Source organism: Elaeis guineensis, chromosome 16 (assembly GCF_000442705.2).
Source record: "Elaeis guineensis isolate ETL-2024a chromosome 16, EG11, whole genome shotgun sequence".
NCBI lineage: Eukaryota > Viridiplantae > Streptophyta > Magnoliopsida > Arecales > Arecaceae > Elaeis > Elaeis guineensis.
The window spans coordinates 39,407,445-39,429,116 of record NC_026008.2 but is presented as its reverse complement, the minus strand read 5'-3'; the positions used below and the strand labels follow the sequence as shown (position 1 = coordinate 39,429,116).

At 37.3% G+C, this 21,672-nt stretch overlaps 1 protein-coding gene across 3 annotated transcripts; it reads right to left on the bottom strand.

The window, feature by feature from the left end:
- Positions 1-4,115: 4,115 nt before the first annotated feature.
- Positions 4,116-17,262, bottom strand: LOC105059665 (probable protein phosphatase 2C 60). Of its 3 annotated transcripts, XM_019855498.3 has the most exons (6): positions 16,967-17,257; positions 16,539-16,775; positions 15,754-16,173; positions 14,454-14,821; positions 6,067-6,303; positions 4,116-4,725 (listed from the first exon to the last, which is right to left on the bottom strand). In XM_019855498.3, the coding sequence occupies exons 3-6, from the start codon at positions 16,070-16,072 to the stop codon at positions 4,456-4,458; spliced, it is 1,194 nt and encodes a 397-aa protein (XP_019711057.1). In that variant the 5' UTR covers positions 16,073-16,173; positions 16,539-16,775; positions 16,967-17,257; the 3' UTR covers positions 4,116-4,455. The 3 variants fall into 3 exon arrangements, with proteins under 3 accessions (XP_019711057.1, XP_010941349.1, XP_010941352.1); XM_010943047.4 differs by lacking the exon at positions 16,539-16,775 and having other exon boundaries at positions 16,967-17,256; XM_010943050.4 differs by lacking the exons at positions 6,067-6,303; positions 16,539-16,775 and having other exon boundaries at positions 16,967-17,262.
- Between the last annotated feature and the right edge of the window lie 4,410 nt (positions 17,263-21,672).

Genomic DNA, 21,672 nt, shown 5'->3' with positions numbered 1-21,672 from the left:
TAGATACTAGAAAGAATGATCTATGAACAACATCTTGACACCAATTTCCCTAAAATCGTGCAAATTTAGCAATCCAAAGAATCCAAGCAGAATTCATATCAGCTGTATTTTCTGGTATTTTGGAAGAGAGTGAAACATTGTACATTGCATGCCTGTATTACTGCTTCTCTACTCGCTGTGGGATGTGTCCTGGTTCTTGGAGGTGGCAGACCTACAAAATTACTTACAATATACTGCATCTGGTGTGAAGTTTGTCACTGGTCTTGAGTGTCAGCCTTAGATGTTCTGGTGACATGCTAATGTGGAAATGTATGCTATTCTTATGTGGTATCTAGTAACTAATTTCTTTAAAACAAAAAAATTATTTGATTTCTAGTAAATCAAAGATGCTGAGCAATTAGAGTTATTTGATGCTCCAATTACAGAAACTCTGAGAAATTAGAGTTATTTGAGGGTCCAATAACAGCAACAGAATGATAATTTTAGTTACATTTTCTTGTTGTGTGCATCTACTGCAACTCAACCTAGCTTTTCAAGGTAGAATAGTTTGCATAAGTCGGGCTACTTCATTTGAAGCTTCGGTCACATGAGCTAGAATTTACAGTAAAGCATTCAAAAGAGGCAAAACCCATAGCTAAACAAGTTGTCAATGCAAATATCAGAGAAGAGGAATATGCACTAGCTGGACAAGGAGTAATGTGCAACTTAATCCACCTAATTAGGGTAGAGGGCATTGATTAGGAGGCAAACCTTGAAAATAATCTATATTGCATTACATCTATTAATTACTTTGTTGCAGAATTAAAAAACGTACTTCATTGCAATCTCCTATGATGCAGACTCCTACCTATTTGGAATTGGTGCCCTAATAAAGTCATGTTTTTGGTATGAGATAATTTTTGATATATTAATATAATTCTCTTATTTTTCATGCATATTTTAAGAGTAAATTATGATAGCATGTAATGTCTATTTGGCATTAGATACCTAATGTACATAAAAACAATGTAGGAGACCTAGTCTATGTCAATTGAAGGAGAACTAAGAATCTGATTTCTTACTTCTTTAAAGTGTTAAGCTGAAGGATGAGGTTGGAAGGCTTCATTTACATAGCTACTACTGGTGGATGATGACCATAAGATTGTTGTACCCTTTCTCGGGTGCCTGGCTGAGAGATTACATTAATACCTAGATGTGATATGGTGATCATTAACTGGCTAGTTCAAGAACATGTCTATTAAAACCACACCGTCAAAATTGATTATGGTGTTATCATGTGTTAGTGTTAGCATGTCATCTGACTTGAGGGATCCATGTGAATAATATGAGTCTAGTCACTTTGACACTTAGATTGCTCCGATGAAGATATAAATTTTTTAAGATATAAATTTAGGCATAACAAATTTATATTGAGATTTGGAGATGCTATCCACTATTGGAAGAATAATTTATTTTGGAAAAAATTTTATTAGATAAATAAATCCACTAAGGGTTCGTCAAAAATGTTTAGATAATAATTTATTTTGCATATATTAGTATATTTATGATTTTTACGAACATTTTTTTTTTTTTTTTTGAGAAATAGTTTCTCCCATGCTTGGTTAATTCATAGGCTCAATAGATGTTTATTGGTTAAGAGTTGGATAGCAGAAGGATGAAATTGCAAATTGATATGCAATTACATGTAAGAATTTCATCTCAGTTTCTTAGGGTTGCTTCATAAAACTGCTCTTCCAAGTGACTTAAGATCTTAAGTCCTTGGGTCACATGTCCAATTAATGAAGTATTGATTAATTGTACACCGAGTGCCCTATGGTCTCAATCTCAAACCAAACCTATGAGAGTGCTCCTCCCTTTCTTGCATATGTGATGAAGACAAAGGTGGTGCCATTTTAAGAGGGCCCCTCCCCTACTTTAATATACAACCTTAATCTTCCTCCCCAGTTCAACCATGAATTTGACATCAATTTTTGGCTCCTCTTCTATAAATGGTGAAAAGGGGTTCAGGCTGTGAAATTTACCTTTCCAATGTAAGAAGAACATTTAAGTCTCTGCTTATTTTTGAATGCAAGTGGCATTCTTTCCTTGTAAAAATATCTATAGTTATGTCTTCAGCATCAAAGTCCTATCAATTATTCTTGCCTTGAAACTGTGGGTCAAGTTGGATCACCTAACATAGAAATTCTATACTATTTCCCCTTCGGAAGATTCCTTAAGGTCCATATGCCTTGTGAGCTACATAATAACACAGATTAATATCCCATCTATAAAGAGATGTAAGCTAAATCTTTTCAAGGTAAGATAATGTAAGCTATATCAATCAGTTTGTTCGTGTGGTTACTGTAGGTGCTGAAAGATCCTTCATGAAGGGGTATTTGTTCATGTATATGGACAGGCCAAAAGTACCTGCTGATTTTTACTTGGATTGCAATAAAACATATCTTATATCAAAGGATTATTCCATTGGTTATAAGATGACATAGCATTACCTCTTTCTGGGTTCTCAGTTTTCATCAAAGAGGACCTCATGAGTTCAGCTCAGCTAGCTTGGTAGCCATAGCTTTTGAGTATACTTGTAGTACATCAAGCATAGCATTGGAAACTTGGTTCTGTATGGGTACTCTTGCCTACTGTAAATCCAATGTATTGACTCTGTTATAACACCTCTGTCCTCATCTTCCCTTGCTCCTAAGCTTTAATTAGGGGTCGGGTTGCATCTTTCATCCGAAAGAATGATTGATCTTTTTTCACAATGTCAACCATTAAATCGCATCTTGTACATATTTCATGGCACTCCAACCTCTTACTTCCATCCACTTGCACAGATCACTCCAACCTCTTTCTTCCATCCGCTTGCATAGATCTCCAAGCGGTTGTTGTGCAATCTAACAATTAATATCGTGAGAAAAAATTAATCATTCTTTCATGAGAAAGATGCAACCCAAACCTCTTTTGTTAGGTATATGGCCTTCTTTCATAGGACAATAATTCCACCATATTAGAATCTCTCGCTGGTCCAGAATGTCTCAATCGGCAGCTGAACCATGACGCCACTAGACTGCAACCCTTCTACCAAAACCATCCTTGTAACACATCCCATCCCCCTAACTAATTTCTCCAGCTTCTCTTGGTCCACCATGTCCATTTCAATCAAGTCCTACCAAAACTAATTGCCCTTCTATTGATTCACATAATTTCATTTTAAAATACATATTTTCTTATCCTGATCCTTGATGTCACGGCACGCAGGGTTGGCCTAAAAGCAGAATTACTTGAGATGTTATGCTTGGCTTTTAATATTGAAAGTCTCACCGGGAGGTTTATAGTGTAGGAGGATATACAATTGCTTGGGATGGCTGCAAAATGTTGCAAATTGTGCACACCAATTACCATGATATATTTAATGCTCCATAGTTATTAGCTGTACATTTTGTTTTTTCTCTATAAAGAGAGGGGAAGGCATAAAAATAAAAGGAACAAAGAGATAATTGGTGGCTCTAGGCGCCCCCTCTCCCATATCCAAATCAAAACAATTATTTCTTTTTATCTGCTGAATTATACATTGGCAACTAGGAATGACTAAAAACAATTGTATAAACAAAATTCTCAATATTCTCATATTTTCAGGATCTTCTTCGTTCTCTAGCATTGAGTAAAAGGATGAACACCAGAATATCTGACCACAAATTAGTTAAGATGATGGATGGTTTCTGTCCATAAAGCTATAAGATATTTACTGTGTATATAACTTTCAGCAAAGTCTTTTCTATTTAGAAATTGAACAACAATGGTTCATTCACCCCAGCAAATCTAAATAATACCTACAGAAGACCTAGAGTTAGACACCAATCCCAGTCCCAAAAGGATCCATAACACCTGGGGTAACCTCCTTGCCAATAATAAAATAATCAGCCAGTGCAGTTCCTCTGAAGCCTGTAATATTTTTTTTGCCAGCAACCAGACGTCCACCTTACCATACAACAACAACATTGCGGACAGGCAGACCATGATCCTCTGCTATCTAATTCCATATGTGAATGTGAGGCAAGAATATTAAATTGTAGGAAACAAAACTTCACCCAAGCGGAAAATTACTGGTAAAGGAAACAGGGAACTATGAACAAAGAAATAAAACTGCAAGGATGGGTAGGTGTTCTTGGAATTTACATACCAAAAGAAAGAAGAAAATAAAACAAATGAGATTTTAATTGAAGAATCCTAGTAAACACTTGGCTTTGAATCTGCTTTCCCTGCTACTCAAGACTTCAAGATAGACCCTCGCGTAGTTCATATGAAGCACAACAGAAGGAATGCATATCAGTGCTACAGTATAACAGAATAGATACAAAGCTGCTCTACCTCCCTACTTCTACACCATTGGGGGCATGATCATAGGAGTCCTTCCGGGTGTGTAATTTAGTACAGATTAGGGAAAGATGAGCTGAGCTGGCTTAATCAGGTAGCACCAAGTTCCGTGGGTGTTGCGCAAGGTGCAAGAGAGTTTGCTGGCAGATTGATCCCACCTCCTCTTACAGAAAGTGAGGGGCCCTTGTGTGAGCTGGCTCTGCTTACAAGATTTGAGTCAAGGAACACAACAATGACAGTTATATCATCGTGGAAATGCCGACGGATGCCACGATCAATCTTCTTGAGATCAGAGTACCTCATCTCTCTTTTCCTGGCTGCTTCATGAAGTGCAGCTTTCACAAGCCTCCGAGCACTTCCCTGCAGGAATTCAAGGCAAAAGTGATTCATACTGTTCGCAGAGTGCACACATATGCAAGCCACAGAAGAATTTTTCCAACAACAAGCATATCCCTAGCAACCATTGTAGTTTGACAAGAGCTGCATTATAGCATCTCAAGCTATATAAACATAATCATTGGACAAAAATCCATCCTCTGCATTTCAAGTTGACTCTGCAGCTTGTAATTTGTTCCTTGGGGAATGAAATCATTCCTCACTTGTTTCCACCCAGAGAACGTACCTTAATGCTATCAGACAGAAGAAAGGCACCAGAGTCTTTGATGAGGCAATGACAACTCAAAACTCATGCAAAACTGGAAAGGAGGGGAAATGTATACATCCACAGAATAGTATCCTACCTTAATTCACACCCAAGTATCTCTTAATCAAGCAGTCATATACTAGAATTCTTTCCATTATGGTTGCTACAAGGGCCTATAAAAGGCAAGGCAAGAACTCACAAATGGCTAAAAATGCATAAGTAACCCATCAGGAACATATTCCGTGTCCTGTCCTTAAAATTGGGTTCAAGGACGAAGGTTCCCTTTTCTGATTTCATATCATTCAAGTTCTTAAAATAAGCCCTTGCACATCCTTGAACCATTCACTCACCACCGATGAATCCTTCATCCTAGCTCTAGAATCAATATCATCAGACAGAATACCCAACAAGGTAAACCCATAAGCAACAGCGCTAGCTCCCACATACTTGGTCTTGATTTTATGTTCCCTGATTGGGTTAAATCCACAATCAATACAAGGTTTCTTGAGCCCTTTCCAACCTCTATGTTTTTTTTCCCTTCTTAACATGATCATGACATCTCAATCAGTTTTCTATTCCTTAATTATGCTAGTGTAAACTCACCTAAGCTTAATTCAGTGATTGACTGCTACCTAACTCCTACCTAGTTGAATGTGCAATTTCCATCTCTGCAATTCCAATTTTACATGCTTACATGATTGATCAACAATCTTAGCCATGCATTATGGTGGATCTTCTCCAAACTAACAAAATCTTAATTTAGCCCAGATTGCAATAATGAATAATGATCCAGACGTGAATACTATAGTTTAGTGAAAAAACTCCTTCAGTAATTAATTTTTATCTGATATAGGATGCGATTATGTAGGACTTTCTATCTAGAAAAGGAATAACAATACACCGCAGAACAAGTCAAAAACATTAATTCTATTACTTTTGGTGGATTAACAAAGTTGAACTAGGGTATTTCAACTAGGGCTCACCCAAATCATGTCCATAAAGTACAACAATGCATATTATTTGAACCAATATGTTCATCTATAGGGAAAAACACTCACACTGCAGGGATTGTTATGAACAATATCAACTGCTTCTTGGTTGCTAAGGTGCTCCCAGAGTCCATCAGATGCAAATATGAGAAACTGGTCATGTGGTTGTAATGGTTGCACAGAAATTGATGGTTCTGAACTAAGTATTGGCTTTTTGAAAGGTTCACGAAGGCGAAATTTTGCATATAACGGCTCTCGATTAAACTCTGCCTTTTTTAGGTATACATCACCAATTGACCTCGAAACCTGCAACACAGGGTTGTACACTCTTGAGCAAAAACATAATAAATTTGCTAAGGGATGGGAAAAGAAAATGGAACCTATATCAAGTATTCTACTGCCAACAGTGTTTCCATCAATAATGAACATCAAGCAACAAAAATGCAAAAGAATAATCCAACTGTGAAAAGAGTAGGCATTTAGTAAGCAAGCAGTCACATTGCTTGTCTACTTAATAATGCCAAATGAGTTCTTACAATACCCAATTGAATGATGCTGCAGCACAAAATTCAGATGTATCATTAATGAAGATGGAGAAAACTAGATAATTAAAGACAGGTATTTCTTTTGTATGATAATTCTGTTCTGAAAGGTGTTCTGGATTTCATTCCAGTACTAAAAGGTGGCAAAAACACTGAAAACTAGCTGTTGTATGAGCCCAAACTCAAAACAGAAAAATATCAATAGAAACATGAAAAACATTTGAGTACATCTGACCTGGAGGTCACAGGTATGAAATACGGAACACCCTCTCCGCGTATGGGAGTAAGGCTGCGTACATCTGCCCTCCCTAGGCCCTGCAATGGCACAAGCCTCATGCATTGGGCTGCTTTTCTTTAAACTTAAAAAATGTTCAACAAAAAACTTTGAGTAACTAATTTAAACAAGGTTTTGAAAACCGGACCGAACCGCTAGGTTTGGGGTGTACTGAACTGTATCGGTTCGGCCCTGGTTTCTAGCAACCGACCCAAAAGAATTAAAAAAAAAATTAAGAACCGCCCGGTTCGTGCCCGAACCAGGCTGTTTCGATGCGAATCGGGCGGTACGCTGCCTTACTGAGCTGAACTGCTCGGTTCGGCGTGCTTTCTTTTATTTTAGGTGACAGAGAAGAAGTCTTTCGATTTCTCTGTTCCTAAGCATCTCTCACGCTCTTTCTCTCCGTTTCTTACTCCCTAACACCGAAGATTCAAGGAAGATTCAAGTGGATTAAAGATTTTAAGGTATGTTTCTCAAAACCATGCTAATCTTCTCTCTTTATCTCTTTTTTTTTTGAAAAATGAAAAAATAAGAGAAAACTATGTCAAAAATTAATTTTTAACATAATTTTAATATATTTTATAGATTTATAGATGATCTACATAATAACACTAAAATCATTAATTTTTGTTAAGTATATATTTTTTAAATAAAAAATATATTTTTAAAATAAAAAATTAAAAAAATAAATTTCAGAAAATAACTGTAAAATCAGATTATTGTTTTGGGACTTATAAGCTACTTTTAACGTAAATTTGATGCCCATTTATCAAAATTTTAATGCATCTTGCGTATAGTGGCCTGGGCCTAAATCTGAAAAAAAATCAACATTTCATGCATATCCACCATCTAAGAAAATTATACGTACTATCCATGGTAAGATTCTACATGAATCTGAGGTCAAATTATTTTTTCATAATTTTTTAAATTTTTATTATATTTTATTTTTAAAAATTTTAAAAATAAATAAATAATTTAAAAAATATAAAAAAATTAGGTAAACAAAATCTATCATTTTTACGTAATTATTGAAGTGATGTGCTTATCAATTTTTAGGAATGGATCCATCAAGGAAGAAAAAGGATTCAGAACGTGACATCGATTGGGAGCATGAGAAGATGCTTTCAGGTCGGCATCATTGGAGATGTAAATAATATAGCGTAGAATTCAAGAAAGGAGGAGTTATATGATCCAAGCAACATTTGACTGACGGCTATCCAGATATAGCTATGTACCATAAGTGTCCACAAAAGATCCATCAGTTAATGAAGAAATACTTCGTTGATTTTAAAGCAGCGAAGAAAAGAAATTTGATAAAACAGAGGTGGATCATTGAGCAGCAGAACCTTCTTATCATTCCAGAGAGTCAGAGGAAGGATATGTTCCAGATGATGAGCAGGCACAGATCGATGCTGCCATTCGGACAAACTTGGATGATCAATGACAGCTAGAGGAGATAGCCAGGCACAAAGCTCGATTTGAGCCGTCAGCTTATGAAGACGGGTCAAGCTCAAGAAGCACTGCAGCAGGAGTCTGATATCCTCCGTTAGAGAGCCTGCCAATAGAGGCACTAGCCGTCTTATATCTATGTTGGGAGCATTTGATAGTAGAAAGAAATCCTCTAGGAAGATTCCAACAGGAGCCACTATCCACAACTTAGATCCATACGCATTTTCTAGTAAAGATTCCAAGCAACAAAGGGTCGATACTATGTTGAAGAAAGATAAGAAGAAGGATATGTGGCGAGCAATTAGATCTTAGTTTCACTTCAGTTACATCTCAGCACATACAGCGGCCAACCCGTATTATCGCTCTGCCATATCATCTATACAGACTGTCGGTCCAGATGTAGATCCTCCAAGACCAAGGGATATCCATGGTGAGCTTCTTGACCAGAATAAGAAGGATCTTGAAAAATGGATTGCCTCATATCAAAGCAAGTGGCCGGCATATGGATTGACTGTGATATGTAATGGTTGGACTGATCCTCCTAGGCAAAACATCATCAACTTCTTGACATATTGTGATGGATGAACATTTTTTCACAAATTTGTTGATGCTTACACTGAGGTGCACGACGCCAGCTACATCCTCAGATTGGAAGTGATTGATCAGGTAGGAGAGCTAAATGTCATGCAGGTTATTACAAATAACGGACCACAGTATAAGGCTGCAGAAGAGATATCGATGGAGCAGCGACCGCATATTTTTTGGATCCCATATGCTGCACATTGTATCGATCTGATGTTGTTTGATATTGAAAAGATTCGTAGGGTGCAGAAGATAATAAAATCAGCACAAAGCATCACTAGATTCATCTACAACCACACATGGGTCCCATCAATGATGCGATAGTTTGCTGGGAGTGATATACCGAGATCAGATGTCACACGATTTGCTACTAATTGTATAGCACTCGATAGTCTGATTGAAAAAAAGTACACCTGCGTCAGATGTTTGTCAGTCCTGAGTGGCAACAGAGCAGATATGTCCAGACAGACACTGAGGGGAGCAATATGGAGAGCTTAGTGACGAGACAGTCATTTTGGCAACGGATCGAGAAGATAATGACGGCTATCAAGCCTCTATATGAAGTGCTTCAGGCCGTGGATGGTGAGCAATACCCCCATATGGGCTTCTTATATTATATGATGGAGAGGGCAAAAGAAAAAATCAAGATAGCAGATCCATAGCATGCCAATGACGACATCAGGATCATCGACCATCGATGGAGCTATCAAATGGATCAGGAGTTATATTTAGCAGGTAAGCAACAAATCAAAAACTCTTTCCAAATTTGTATAAATAAACTTAATCAATTATGAAAATCTATATGCAGCTTATTATCTGAACTCGAGGTTCCAGTACTCCATATCTGATAATGGCATGGATGAAAAGCTTTTGTCCATCCTGCAAAATGTAATAGATAAGATGGAGCCCGATCTAAACATCGCGGCTATGTGTCTTAAACAAGTTAAATTCAATGATTTTATAACAACCGAGCTGCATCTTCAACAATTAAGATTTTATAACAAATAATTTTCTTACAGACGAATATATTTAAGGAGGACACAGAATCATTTGAAAGTAATATAGCAATTAGAAGCAAATCAAAGATGAATTCATATATACATTAATAAATCTATTATCATATTGACATAATCAATCTTTTTTTTATTTTGTTAAATTTTAATGATTTTGCAGCTGAATGGTGGGTGCATTTTATTGGATCTACATGAAATTTGAAAGATATTGCCATCAAGATCCTCTCTCAGATAGTTTCATCGAATGGATGTGAACGCAACTGGTCGATCTTTGTCCTTATCCACAGCAAGCAGAGATACCGTCTAAAACAGAAATGCCTTAATAATCTTGTGTATGTGCATCACAATTTGAGATTAAGGCTCAAATGCATTGAGAAAGTTCAGCTGAAGTACTCATATCCGACTATGAGTGATTTTGTTGATGAAGATGAAGACCTGATGATCGGATGGGTTATGGTCAGCAGCAGAAGCCAAAGCTTGATGAGCCAAAATCGCCTCTACGACTTGCCAGATTTGTTGTTAGTGAGGCTGAGGTGGACGCCTCTGAATAGGCAAGTAGCAACATTCTACATAGACCTCCAGCTGATACGCTACAACATCCACCCTCGTAGCCTAGGCAGCCAGAGCAAGGCATGATGAGAGGGCAAGAAACCATAGATAAAAGAAAAGACAGTTGCAGCTCCAGTAGAGAGTGAGCATTTGGTTCACTCAGATTCAGACATCAGACAGAACAGTGATGATAGTTCTTCAGCTACTCATGGATCTGATGATCATGAAGGGACCGAAGGATAGGAGATGCAATCGATTGGTGGTCTTCCATTCACTAGTGAGTCTCAATTTACGCACGCCACGCATGATAGGGACCACGATGTCCAAGCTGGTAGAGCCCGTGGCAATACGATTTCATACACACGACGGGCACAACGAGGTCATTCAAGATATGATGCAGCTACAGATGATCTCGCACATGGAGTAGGATCCATAGATGTATTAGATTCGTCCTCTTATTTTGGATCCTCTTACCCACAGCCACAGACAGCCTATGATCCTTATGGATATGGATATGATGCATTGAAAACATTATCTTCTAGTGGCTACTATTCTGTGCAGTCTAAAATACAGTATGAATCGAAATTTGCTGCCGGTATATTTGGATAAACCTCTTCACAACCAGTCTATCAGCCCGATGATAGCTTTCAAAGCCAGGATCTCAGTGAAGGATCGAGGATGAATTATGATCCAGCACACCTACCTTATGGAATGAGCGCAGAGGATTATATCATCCTACGTGGCTAGAGGGATGGACCAATGCTACCCTCCAATAATTGCCATCCTATTGCTTTTCTTCAACAGACATGAAAAATATCCAAAAGCATAAGTGTAGTAGTGGACAAAGTACTTCTTTATGCAAAGTTGTCCTTGCCATTGGTTTCTCCATCAGCCATGACCAAGCCTTGTCTTGCTCATCATATAAGGAAAGATGCCACCAAACAGATGAATCAGAATTGAAAACTCCAGACCACCCACAGCTATAATTATCACAAGACTACAACTTATCAAATTTCAACAGATTCTAGGACCCCAAAATATGAGAAATGAAGATGTGAAGGCTGATTAAGAAACCAACTAAGATTTGGGTCACAGAATTGAAGAAGAGGTGGGTGGGGTGTGACCTAAGAAAACAAAAAGTAGCTGTGAGAACATTTGGAAAAGCTGGTATACTAGAGGCTATAAATCCTGATTGTATTTTATGATGAGAGAGAGATTCATAACAAACCTATAATGGCTAAAGTAACTGTTGGTTAGAAACGGTGATCATACGGTTCACAACAAACTCCAGATAGCATCATTGAGGATTATATGATAAATCATCTTTCTATTCAAAGATGTAAAGAATATATAACCATCTAATTAGTATTTTTTAACTTTAAAAAATCGTCAAAAAATCATGTCCTATGCAGCAAATTTTATCTCAATTATCTGGGGAGAAATTTAAGAATCCTTCTTTCCACTTGTTCCATTAACGGCTAAAAAAAAAAAGAAAAGAAGAAAAAAAAAACTTCATATTCTTTGATTAAGTTTCATGCACCTTAGTTTAGGCCCTTTACTAATTTATCTTTAACTCTTCCACACAAATTTAAGCCCCTTACCTTGTAAAAATCCTACAAACTAACATTGCATCAGCATGAATGGGTTAGCTATTATGGTGTAACTGAAGTCAAGTCATCCACATGAGGAAAGGCAATGAGGCAATATGAAAATATGCCAAAGAAAATGCATATTCATACACTTTTGATATCTTCAAGAATCCCCTACTCCAGACAAATGAGATAGGATATAGAGTAAAGAACAACAGATGATATAGAGTTAAGAACAACAGATGATGGCCCTAAATAGGAGAGTGAGACGGTCATGGTGAATCAGAAAGATATTGCAGCCCCAAATGGGTTGAGCTTTTTTTTTTTAAAAAAAAAAAAAATACAAATGAATACCGTGCACTAACTGCTGGTGCTTTTAGAAGCTTTCTTTTATTGAAGGCAGAATGTGCAGTTGCTGCATTCAAGTTATAACTCAAAATTAGCCCACTGCAGGAAGCAGCAATTCTATTGCATCATTGCATGTTTCTGTTCAGTAGAGAAAACTCAGTGACAACATTTAAAAACATTACTAGGCTATTTTGCAAGAGCTAGACGATTGGGCTTCTAGATCAACTTATCTTCAACGGATGCAGACTGGGAACGACTGCATTGAAACTAGTAGAAGATGTACTTCCAATGAAAATACACATAATAATCATGCTTTGTGATAGAATCTAAAAGAATAAAATCTCTTCAGATGATATAGGACTAGAGCACATCATATGAAACATTTTTTTTTTATAGATTTCAGTGGTATTCTGGATGAGCCACAATATTTCAAAACCTAAGCAAAAAAGGGCAATTAAACAGTCAGAGAAATGACATGTCCAGTGACTCCTTGCGAAGATCAGTCTGGGAAATCTGGATCCTGTTTATCAGTCATTGGAGGGAGGGGTGGATGGGGATGGGATATGCTTTTATCCCAATCCAATTATGAGTATCAAAGCAAACTTATCAGCTTTTTCCAGAAAAAAAAAAGTTGACAATGAAACCCAAAAATGATATGCTCGATCTAAACTCTATAAGCTGGTTACACTATGCAGATATAGAACAATATTTCCAACATGATAAATACCACAAGATGGTTTGAGTAAATATGAAGCTTGCTGGCATCAAGGATGGTAAACAAATGCATCATGGTTTTTCTCTTCCCTTTTTACCCTGAAAAATATAATGCCACAAAGGGCTCTATGATCCTTAAAAAATCAGCTGCAAATTAATTTCTGGCCATCTAAAAATAGTACCCAACATATCATAAATTCTTTAGGTTATGCAAATCTTGAGCACGTCATGTGAAGGATGTAATACTGTAAATTAATCTTGACCATTTCAAATGTTTTAAGGGGGAAAATGAACAATATGGCTATAGCTTCCCTTGTTTTTAGGGGAAGGATCTACAGCTAGAAAATTTGGACTCCTATCAGTGATTATGAAAAATTAGTGCAAGGTAATGGATAAAGAGCAGTCAAAAGCCCATTAAAGATATTGAAATTTTCACCATTATAACCTGTTTTCAAGTCAAAAAGCATCATCCCCAAATAGACACTAGGAAAAGAAAAGGCTATCCAGAAGAATAAATGTATTAAATCTGTGAAAATAAATATGACACGTAAATCGACAACTGTTGCTGCATTGCCATCCCTAGACAATCAAAACAACATCTTCAACTCAGTGAAAACCTACAAGGTAGTCAAGGTAAGTCTCGTAAAGGCAGTAAACAAGTTATAAAGGAACTACCCAGCATCAGTAATTGTCAAACAAATGCATCATCAGAAACTGTTAAACATTGTAACATTGTTGCATCAATAAAATCACCTCATGAACATACATATACATGCACGTATAGACAAACAATTCTTACAACAAGAATGCTTCAAAGAAACTAGAAAAGCATGTAGCCAGAAATGATTTAAAAAAAATCCATCATCATGTGGGCATCACACTGAATGTTCTGATAAGGATGGACAAGCAAAGGTGGGTTTAGACTTTAGAGACTGTCAAACGAGTGTAGGACTATACATATTCTTAACCTATAATTTGGCAGTACAAGATGTTGAATTTCTTTGATCTTCCATAATGTAAAAGTTATCAGTCTTCCTTAGGGCCACCAAAATTTGAAAATTACTTATTTGAGAAAACTCAAACAAAGGTGAAAGAAGTTGCAGCACAAAAGTAGTAAAATATAAATGCCAATCATTTTAACCTACATAATGCTTTGTACATTGCAAGTAGCAAACCCTTTAAAAGGGTATCTATGTAGTTGATTCGGTGGCTACATGAAATTTTAAAGCAGGTCAGAGCTTTTGAGAGAAGTAATTTCAAGAGGAATTGCATGTATAATTCTCAAGATCCTGACAAGCTTGCATATGAAAGAAAATCTACATGAGATGAGAACTTTGATTTGTTTAACCATGGTAGATTATGTATAATGTATGAGAGGTATTCACACGATAAGCACCTGAATGAGGCCCTTCACACGCCAAACATTATGCTTCAAAACAACTATGCGCGAATCATCTGGGTGCAATGACTGCAACTCTTGTCGCACAGACTCAATACCTGCATTGTGCTCTGATGACAACTGGACAGCCAAAACCTCTCCGGTTGCTTTGACAAGTCTCCCTAAAACAACACGGGAGTCCCCAACATTGGCTATGTATAGCATACTACCACAGATCACACCAACCAGACAACATGAGCCAACAGCGGCAATCTGGGGTTTCATAGGCCATTGTTTGGTGACCAGAGAAAAAAAGCCCTCTTCAGTTGCCTGATATGCCTTCCGTATTACATCAGCTGACATTGACTGCTGCTCGGATGTAAATCCTGCCAGGCAGAGGCTCTATTGTCACACAAGGTACTAATTGAAACAACTAATGCTATAACTAAATGAGCATATTGAGCATTAGTAGTTGGTAATCAAAGAAATAAGAATAAATGTACAGTTAGGAATTCACTTCAAGCAGAAAAGTTGCATGTACCACAAAATTTCACCTGATGCAAGCAACGAAAATCAAGACATGATCAGGAACTAGTCAAGTCTATGTTTATTAAATATATCCAGATATTATTAAAGATGTCAAATTGGGTAAGAAGAAGCCTTGTTGCTGCTCAGATAAGTTTCAAAGGCCAGAAGGATCAAACACAATACCAAAGACCCCTAGAATAAAATTTATAACCATAATGTTTCTTTTTCTTTATTTCTTTCTCCTTTTTTTTTTTTTGGGAACTTGAGATGGGGGCAGAAGCACAGCCCCTCCTTTTATTACAAAGAAGGTGGGACTCTAACCCAGGCTGCTAGTACCAACAACCAGTGACTTAAACAACTCTGCAATGTGCATGTTCGGATAGTTGTAGTCTTCATATTTAGTCAAGATAGCAGATATAATTAAGTTCATCTGAGATACTAAGCCAATGGAAAAGTAAACAATGTTACCACTAAAACTCCATAGATATAGGACAAAGGCAGTTTGTGAAATAATGAAAATAAATGCATGTTCAATTGCTGAAAGAAGTTGCACCATAAGCATGTATAAAGGTCTTCAGGCTGATAAATCGTACAACAAGAGAATTAAGAGTAGTATTAACTACTGGCAAAATAACTAAGTCTTCCGAAGCTAAAACAGCAAAGGAGTCATCCAGATATGCAATACGGTACATGCAGTAGCTAATTCATGACAAACATGAAAAAAGACCAATTCATCAAGTCAGAAGCAGTTACAGGGGCTAAGCACAGAACTCTCAGGTTCGGTACTTACTCTTGAGATGGTGGAAAAGATGATCATTGATATAGCGGGATGTTTCTGGACCACCATGACCGTCATAGATCCCAATGAAGGTCCCATACGGGCCGGACTCGAGCGAGCTCAGTGGGCCTGACTCAATCTGGCTCTGGTCCTCAAGCAAGCTGTTTGCTTGGACCACGGCCATAGAGAATTCTCCATTCGTGTGCTGCCCACTGTCCTTATACCACAGAAGCCCATCCTGCCGGCCAACCGTGTCGGAGCCCGTGTGCACATACCGATCTGACGACGGCCGCCAGCAGGCCTTCAGGAAGTTCATCAACTCTGCTAACATCCCTCATCTCACCCAGGCCCGCCTCCGAGTTCTCAACATCTATCCCGAAACAAAATTATGATATCCAAAGTGCAAGACCCCAAGCTCCCACTTTTCTTACTCTGTATCCAAAGTTAGTATACAAATCACATCACCAGTTACAGAAAATACAAGTTGAGCAACGACAACAACAACAACTGAAGCAGCTAAAGTTACTGTTATCAAGATGAGGATACGTTCCGGATAGAAAGAACAAAACAACCCCAACTTGCTATATAATTAATTTGAAGTAAGTTCAATGTTTAAAAAGGAAAAAAGAAAGAAAGAACGAAAAAAAAAAAAAGCTAATTGGAGGCTGGGTAAAAACACACTCTTTGTCCTCTTTCGTTCATTATCCCAAAAGGGATGAATCCTATGCAACCGCACATATAGTAAATCACAAAAATCCAAGACAGAAAACTGAATATTTATAGTTCTCTTTGATTACCTCGAACACAAATCCAAGTTCAGAGGGGGGGAAACAAGGACAGTCCCCTCTACTTGTACATTAAAAAGGTCTTCCACTTCGTTGCTCCAAATCAGATGGATCCGAGACAAGGTATCACGAACCCACCACCCTTATCGCACAACAATGCGAAAAACCCCGAAAAATCAACGATCGGAAAGCGTCCCAACGAGCCATGTCATCTCCCCCAATCTTCACCTCACGAACACATCTATCCACCTACTCAAACAATCTAAAGCTCTCAGCTTTGAAAGGAAAACTCAAACCATGTACCGAAAAAAGGAAAAAAAAAAGAAAGAAAGAAAGCAAGAAAACTCAAACCCAACCCTAAATCCACCATCAAACCACCCCCCACACCCAAAAACCAAATCCGATGCATCAGACAGAAACAAACAGGGAAAAAAACCCACCTTTGCCTCGGAACTGGCTCCAATAGCCCTCACTCGATTCTCCAGTGGTAGACGACGCCGGCCTCAGATCTGGAGACGACGCTAGAAAAAGAAAATGAATGAGGTCTGTCCAGGTTCCGATCAGCCGATTTGGGCGACGCGACCACGCTTCTCTCCCCGTCTCCCTCCCCCTTTCTCTCTCGCTCTCTCCCTCCGAGGGTTTCAACAGCCCATAAAAAGCCAACAACGGCGAGACCAAGGCCAGCGAGGCAGAGAGGCAGCTCTGGGCTCCACCACCACGGCCCGAGAGAAGACAGGGTTCGGAGGGGCATTCAGGGAAGACAAAGAAGGAGAGATTTGGAATAAAAATTTTGAGAGACAGAAGCAATCCGGGCATTGGGTATTCTTTTGCTTTTGTCCAACACGTTCATACTTGGACCGGACAGGAGTTGTATCTTTCGCGCGAACAAAGGATTCATCTTCCTTCGCTCGAATCTACCATTGGATTGCCTATTATCTGCGTCGAGATTTGTGCAAGTGGGTGAATGGCACTCTTGGGTCTTCTGCGGGGCGCAATCCAACGGTCTACGTTGCGATGAAGATAAATCATTCTTTCGCGCAAAAGATACAACCCGACCCCCCGCTTGGACCCAAACGTCAACGATGGTCCGTCCAAGAAACGCTTCCTTCGCTCCAATCCACCAAGTATCGTACACGTGTAACGATCATTAAATGTAGCACTAAAGTCGTAGGTGATGTTAAACTACTTTGTACTTTGGGACTGGTGGAAATATTTGACCAAATTGTTTTCAGCCACTGATTGGGGGGTAAAGGATTGGGTGACGGAATTGGATCTAATTTTGATCGGTGAGGCTTCTAATTTGGATTTGTTAGTTATAGTAGGATCCAGCAAGCTTGCATAAGATCTTGGTTATATCTCCTTGTGGATCCACGTGTTAGGGTTGAATCTCCTATTTAGACCTTAGACTCTGATTAGTCATTAGTCTTGTGAAACAGTAACTGGAATCACTGGCATCACTAGATCTTGATTTAGTCATTGATTGGGCAATGGCTTGAGCAGGTATAGCTTAGATAGCAGATAGCACAAGATGGATGCTAGTTTTAGATTATGTTGCATTATAAGGTTATATGGTTGACCAGCTGTGATTGTTGAGAATCAAGTGGGAGGATAATCAGATGTAAATGTCTAAAGTACAAATATTTTTGATTAATAATTATTAGTTTAGTGAGTTGGCAGCACTTTCCAAAAATCTTGGCCTTCTATAAGGCTAAAAATCAGATCTTAGATGTTGTTCCCAAAAAATAAAAAGAATTGTATTGATTTCCTTGCATATCATCTATACTCTATAATGTTATACTTCATTGTGAAATGCATCTGAGTCCTATCTTAACTGCAATAATTTTAGTGATATTCTAGTTTAACCCTATTGATATGTTATGATGCTATCAACAGTAAGGAATGAAACATGTAAAAAATGATTGTTTTTTTTTTCTCTTTTTTTAATGGAAGGAATAGTTGAGCCTACCCAGATTACATCAAGGACAAGAAAACCTCTGAACAAATACTATTTTACAAGGAAGAGATGAAGTCATGAACTTCTCACAAGGTTCTTTATCAGGGGAACATAAATTTACCAAGCAACCTAAGTGATCCTGGACCAAGCAAATTTATATATATTATTTTTCAACGGCAGCTTGCAAAACATTATATTGTTTTTCTAAAGGGGGATTGACTCGGGTCATATTGTACGTATTAAATAAAAATATTTCTCATCTATTCCAATAAAATTTTCTTATGCATTATCATTACTTTCCACTAGCAAAATTCTTTGTGGACCACCCGCGGTGCAGAAAATCTAGAGTACGATTGATCTAATAATCTGCATCATAAAATTAAAAAAATTAATTGTTTTTATTTATTAAATATTATTATATATATTTATACTAAAAATACGAGATAACTAGAGATCCATCCGCTTCTCGATGATGTCTGGATATCTCTTCGTAAGTCTGTCGTGATATCTGTTCAGCATATTTTTCAAAAGACGAACAGAACGGTAGGTTAGATCGCTTTTTATATTGCTGAGTATATCGAAGGCTGAATCCGATGATAAAATAAGACGTGCCCATACAAGATGTTTTATTTTCTGATTTTATGAAATGTATTCGTGTGACCATCTACCTATGCCAATAATTGAATAAATAACTAACACTATATGTACTCTAGTATTTTGCACATAAAATATTTGTATTTGAATAATCTATATGTAGCTTCATTTGGATTTTTATTTTCTTGGAGCTAGGATGAAAATTTCAATCAAAAACAAGGTGAACAGGGTATCAAACATGGATTACTTGTATCCAAGATGTAATGACTTTACCTAACCAGCATGTTCTATATGAAATAATATTCTATATGCTCTTCTATATATTGAAGTTTCGTAAATTGACAACCACTTGTCACCTAATGTGACCTTTCATTTCATCCAACATACTGGTTATAACCTCCACCCTTATAAGAGAGTAGGAACTAATTATCGAAATAATATGATCTCAGCAACATTAGATGGGACAACATATAACGGCTACGGCGACATAAAACCAGACGTATACAGCGAATCAACATCTGGTGCTTTGGTCGTTACATGCCTCACCAGACATTCTATCCCCATAGACAGCATTCAACGGCCAAGATACGGGCTTATTCGTATAGCTTTGACTGCAGTGCGCGAGTTCAATGGGCATATAATTTTATTTGATTTTGACGTGAACCACGCTGACCGAGGAAAGCGGTACGCGTGTTGTCAACTGACAGCTGGAGGATGTTCGAAGATTAGAAGATCCCCCACGTCATTGGTTGATGCCCCCTCGCAGTTCCTTGTAGATTTGATGCCTTGTGTTTTAGATTTTATAGCATGTCGCCTTCTAGAAATCACCGGCCTTGGGCAACGCCGTTTCTCTTTAAAATGCTCAGGATATATTATTTTTCCCCTTCTCCCTCATGTCACACCTGAGTCACTGGTACATGGATCTCCGTCAAAACACACACACACACACTCTCTCTCTCTCTCTCTCTATCAATCCATCCATCTCTCTTTTTATACTTTTCCCGTTAATGTCTTTGTTAGGTGAAATTTTTGGCCAGAAGTCATGATCCCTATCCACAGGGTTCAAAAGGCCTACGTGCTCGAGTGATCACCATCCATGGTTGGAGAAATATCAACTCAACTCCACGTACCAAGAACAGTTATTACACGAGGGTGAGTTAATTGTCCACCCATGGTTGGCGAACTGTAGCCTTTGACTTCAAGCGTGGTGGCAAAATGAGAGAGGTCTCATCTCCACTTGGCTAGATTTCAACATTTCTGAGATCCCTTAGGAGCCAACCCCCTTTGACTTCTGCTACAATGGATTGCTTGTTGCAGTAAGTATCATTAGCAGTTAAAATAGGAAATAAAATAACAGAATAATTTGCCATAATTCAAGTGAATGATAATTAATGGTATTATGTGATTATAATATCATTATTCATTAGACAAAGAAGATAAAATAAATACCATTGAGAGTTTGTATTTGCTAAATTTTCAAGTAGGGATAATCTATAATTGACAAAAATATTCTCAATAAAGTTATATATATATAATTATTAAATTTATTCTAATATTTTTTTAAATTTATTAAATAAAAATTTTTTATAAAAAAATTAAGATGAAGATAGTATTATGCAAAGTGCTATATGATTATAGTCATTATATAAAAACTAATTGAAGATGACAACACTATTCTAATATTAAGTAATTATTTTATATTGAAAGATATATTTGTAAATTTTATCATATTTTTTAATAGAATTATGTCCTATCAAACGTAAAAAAAAATTTTAATATTATTTTTTAAAATAATTTTTTATCAATTAAATATAATAAATATTATTTTTTATCACAATTATTCTTCATGTAAATAATTTTTATAGATCATCATATTATTCCGATAGATCCCAACTAAACGGCCGTGACAGAGACATGATTCTCATCTCGTACATGACTCCTACTAGCTTTTGTAGCGAGATAAAAACTGTGATTTTAATGATGCCAGGGTGAATGAAAGCTGGAGACTGACATGACCCATAAGGTCGGATCTTATCTTAGAAAAGGTCATGTCCGCTAAATATTGTTCCCTGCCAATCAAATCTCTACCATTAGTCTGTGATTTACTGACTCATATTTTTTTTTTTGCTATCAGGCGAAAAACTGCAGCAAATTAAGATCTTAATGACTGAAAACAGTAAATATTACTTACTAATATTAGTTATAAAAACATACATTTGCCTACTTGTTTATATTTTTAGCTTAAACCAGTTTTGGACCTGGACATTAGCTTTGTCTGACTGCCCTGCTTATGTTTCATTAAAAAAGAAGAGAGAGGAAAAAAAAGAAAGAGACAGCCCTGCTTATAAGTTTGATGATAGTAAATTTTTCCAGAGATGGTTCATTTGCGTCTAACATTTGTAGATGGTATATAAATATCATACATGTGCAAGTGTGCAAATACTAGTTTGGCTTTCATATGTGGGGTTTGGTTCAGCTTGGAACTCATTCTTTTCAAGCTTTGTTGGAACAAACTTCATCTAGATCTTGTGTGCCATTGCACCTGAAGCTCCTAAAGTTTGCCACCTTGACTCAAATGATTTAAATATGAACAATCCC